The 4,246-nt window shown below is 33.8% G+C and overlaps 1 protein-coding gene across 1 annotated transcript; it reads right to left on the minus strand.

Annotated features, from left to right (window-relative positions):
- Positions 1-671: 671 nt before the first annotated feature.
- On the minus strand, positions 672-2,026 carry LOC122152020 (olfactory receptor 6C2-like). Its single transcript, XM_042783429.1, has 2 exons — positions 2,018-2,026; positions 672-1,613 (listed from the first exon to the last, which is right to left on the minus strand). Exons 1-2 carry the CDS (start codon positions 2,018-2,020, stop codon positions 672-674), a joined length of 945 nt encoding a protein of 314 aa, XP_042639363.1. The 5' UTR covers positions 2,021-2,026.
- Positions 2,027-4,246: the final 2,220 nt, after the last annotated feature.

Raw genomic sequence — 4,246 nt, forward strand, 5'->3', positions numbered from 1 at the left:
AAACCCTAGTGGGGGTCACTATGAGTCAGAATGGACTCTATGACAGTGAATGTGTTTTTGGAAGTCAGATATTATTCATTCATTACTAATTCATTCATTTTTCTTAATTCAGGACATATTGATATTTTGAAATTTCTCATTTATACATATTTTTCTCCACAATGTTGTTAATAGAAACTTTGCTTTCCCCTTTGGTAACAATAAGTTACAAAATACTATATATTGGTTGGATATTTCAGTTCTCTTTATATTAAATGTTATCTTGTTATTTCCCGAAACTCTGAGGAATTGATATTGTATTTAAAATGGTGCATAAATAGTTGAAATGATTTACAGAAAATTACTAATACAAGCTATTTAATTTTTGTTTTTACTTTTATTTTTTAGGTAATGCAAAATAGATAAGCGAGAGGTAAAAGAAGACTTTCAGTTTTTAAAAATATATTCTCATTATCTTTTAATAAGATAGCTCATCTTTGTTGAGGATAATTTGAAAGAATGGATAAGCATGACTTGTATATAGTAGGTACCCAAAAAAGATGCAAAGTGATATGGGAAGGTTAACCTGACTGAGTTATTGATGTTAAGTGTAAAAATAAGTTTAGCATTTTCAGGAGAAATTTAAGCTATTATTCTTTTTCTCTCAGTGACTGATCAGATTCACCACAAGTTCATTTGTATGCAAGTAATGCAACCCTTTTGATTGTGTCACTGAAAGCTTGTTTCACTTGCTTGTTCCTTAAGGTATAGATGAAGGGGTTCAACAAAGGAGCAACAGATGTAGTGAGCACAGATACCCCTTTATTAATGTCCACCTCCTCTTGGGCTGAAGGTTTGATATAGATGAATATACAGCTACCATAGGTGATGGAAACAACAATCATGTGAGAAGAACATGTTGAAAAAGCTTTTTTTCTTTGCTGAGCAGAAGGGAATTTTAGAATTGTCTTGATAATATATATGTAGGAAAGAACCACACCTATCAGTGTGATAATGAACGTCAACACTGCACAAATTATCACCATTTGTTCTATGAACCATGTGTCTGAGCATGAGATCTTAAAAAGAGGAGCTGCATCACAGCCAAAATGATCAATGACATTGGAGTCACAGAATTCCAGCTGCAGGCCCATACCAAGTGGTGTGACGATGATCATCAACCCGGAGATCCAGCAGCAGAGGACAAGGATGGCACAGACTCTGTTATTCATGATGGTCGTGTAATGAAGGGGTTTGCAGATGGCCACATAGCGGTCGTAAGACATGGCAGCCAGGAGGAAACACTCTGTGGCCCCAAAGAGTCCAAAGAAAAATATTTGACTGGCGCAAGCATTATAAGTAATGGTATTGTCCCCAGTTGATAAGCTGTACAAGAATCTGGAAATACACACTGTAGTGAATGAGATTTCTAAGAAGGAGAAGTTTCGAGGGAAAAAATACATTGGTGTTTTAAGGTGGGAATCCATGAGGGTAAGAACGATTATTGTCAAGTTTCCAACTACACTCAGCATGTAAGTGAAAAATAAGAATATGAAAACCAGGACTTGCATTTGTGGGTCATTTTTAAGTCCCAACAAGATGAATGTTGTTATTACTGTGTGATTTCTCATTACCTTCAGTTTTATATGCACTCTGCCTGTAGCAATCAGGAAGAAAGAATCTGAGATCTTCTCAGTGATCAAAAAGAACATAACATCTAAGAAAAAACAAACACCGCATTATTCCCTCCTGCTTTCAATTATGGATTCCAGTGATCTTTTATAAATTATAAAAATCTCCTTTGAAAAGTGTTTTTAGCTCTATGGATTTCCTCTACCAGCAATAATCTCAATCATACCTTCTAGAATCTGGATTTTCTCTTCTGTACTAACATTTTAAAAATTGACTTATATTTTGCTTTAAATTCATAAAGGAATCTCACCATTTCACTGAGTTTATTTATTTCTTTTTTCTAGAAACACTTTATTTTCAAACTTTTTCCATCACTGTTATTTAACACATGCACACACACACACACCATTTTTATGTATAACCAGTGTTCTACACTTTGGGGATTGTTAGGTACAAGCATAAAATACTTTTGTTTTATTCATCAGAGATTAAAACTCACCTATGCATTATGCTTTCCAAGTCACTGCATTTAAATGAAAGATATTTAAAAGATTAAGTATATTCTCACAGTGACTATCTGTTTCACTCCTGTCTAATTTCCACACTGTCTATACATATTGTTTCTGCACATTTACCTGTATTCATTGCCCACATCACTTAAATTCCTGCCAACATAACCTTAGAAAACACATTTCTCCATTTGCATTCCTCATTTCAATGGAGGAGAGACACCATAATCATGTCCATTACTAAAATCAAAAACCTGAGTGCCTCCAGAATCTTTTTAGTTTTTGAGTCTGAGTTACCATTACCTTTTGATGCATCTGACTTATCATTACCTTTTGATTCTACCTCAATCACACTTTATTAATCAGTCTTTTTCATCTCAACAACTACTGAACTCTTTTTCACCTGGATTAAAATTTCCATCCATACACTGACTTTTCTATCTTGTCATGGATTATTGCCATCAATTTTCTACATGGCAACTAAAATAAGTTCCTATACACCATCCCAAATTCTACAAGATTGGGTCAGGTGCAGCTGATTGTTGAAATCAGGTTTTTTTTTTTTTTTTTTTTCTTACTATAGAATTCAAAAAGAGGAAATTAAATTCAATAAATGCTCTTAGTCAGGTTAAGGGAATATTGGAGGTGATAGGTAGGGTTCATTTAATAAGAATTTAATCAGGTTGTATATTATGGAATAATGTGTTAATAATTATAATTTTATCTTTTGTATTATTTAAGTGTATATATATATTTTCTCCTTAACTGAAAACAGAAAAAACACATACACACACACAAAAGATGATTGAGAGTAGTATCTATTGATTGGAAAGAAGGAGTAGAGAGGACAATCATTGGCGATAACAGAATTTGATTACTACATTTCTCAAAAAAGGGCATGACTTCAATGCCAGATTGTACTATTTTCTTCTAACCAAAGTCAAGATCTATTCTCTCTATACTACATGTCACCTTTTGACTTCCTCTGTCATTCTATGCATTACAAATCTAAAAAAATAAAAATAAATAAATAAAAAAGCTTCACATTGGTATAGTACCTAAAGCATTTGACTACTAACCAGAAGCCTGGCTGTTCAAACCCACCAGCCACTGAAAAGGAAGGAAGGTTGGGCAATCTCTTTCCATAGTGATACTGCCTGAGAAACCCAAGGAGGGATTGCTATGAGTCAGATCTGACTCCATGGCAGTGAATTTTATTTGTAGAACATAAAAATTATAACAAAATAAAGCAAAAGGAAAACATTTTTTCAGAAATACATTTCTATAACATAGTCTAATTGTAGGTTAAGAATTATTGACATACCCTCAGTTAAATCTTGCCTCTGAGAAATCTTTCAATGGTGTATAAATTTGATGATGCCAACAGAACTATTTTTCACGGAAGCAGTCTTTGTAAAAGAAAAGTTTAATGCTATTAGGAGAGAGGCAAAGCACACAGAGTTTATTTTATTTTCATTAATGGAAAAAATGCAATTATTTTCTTTCATTGCCTTTCTCAAAATTGAACAGTGTGACTTCATTCTTTACTTCATTTCACTCACTACTTTATATTTGCCTGTTGTTGTTGTTGTTATGTGCCATTGAGTCAGACCTGACTCACAGAGACCCCTCCTTGGATTTCCAAGGCGGTATCACTATGGAAGTAAATTGCCCAACTTTCCTTCCAAGGAGTGGCTGATGGGTTTGAACAGCAGCCTTCTGGTTAGCAGTCAAGTGCCTTAGGCTTATGCTACCAGAGCATAGGCTATCCAAATTCACTATATACCACACAGGTTGTAGAAGGAAATAGGCATCATTTTATCTGCATTCCATGAAATTAAGTGACGTGAGCAACATCAAAGTACTTACTCTTATAACAATCTTTCAGGCTTGCACTGTAGTTTTAAATACACAATTCCTTAGAGGTGCTGACAATTGAATAAGAAGGTTATTTATGGCAGTAACAATGAAGGACTTACACCCATGCTTTCTCCTGAACTATGCTTGTGTTCACAGACATCTGTGGGAAGAAAACACAGAACTATCTTGGTTTTCATGTCCTTTATCATTATATATATATATATATATATATATAGATTTTACCCAACTTTAAAATTGAGAATACA

The sequence above is a fragment of the Orycteropus afer genome, unplaced genomic scaffold, assembly GCF_000298275.1.
Source record: "Orycteropus afer afer isolate SDZICR_OR568_19922 unplaced genomic scaffold, OryAfe1.0 scaffold01145, whole genome shotgun sequence".
In the NCBI taxonomy this organism is placed as follows: Eukaryota; Metazoa; Chordata; class Mammalia; order Tubulidentata; family Orycteropodidae; genus Orycteropus; species Orycteropus afer.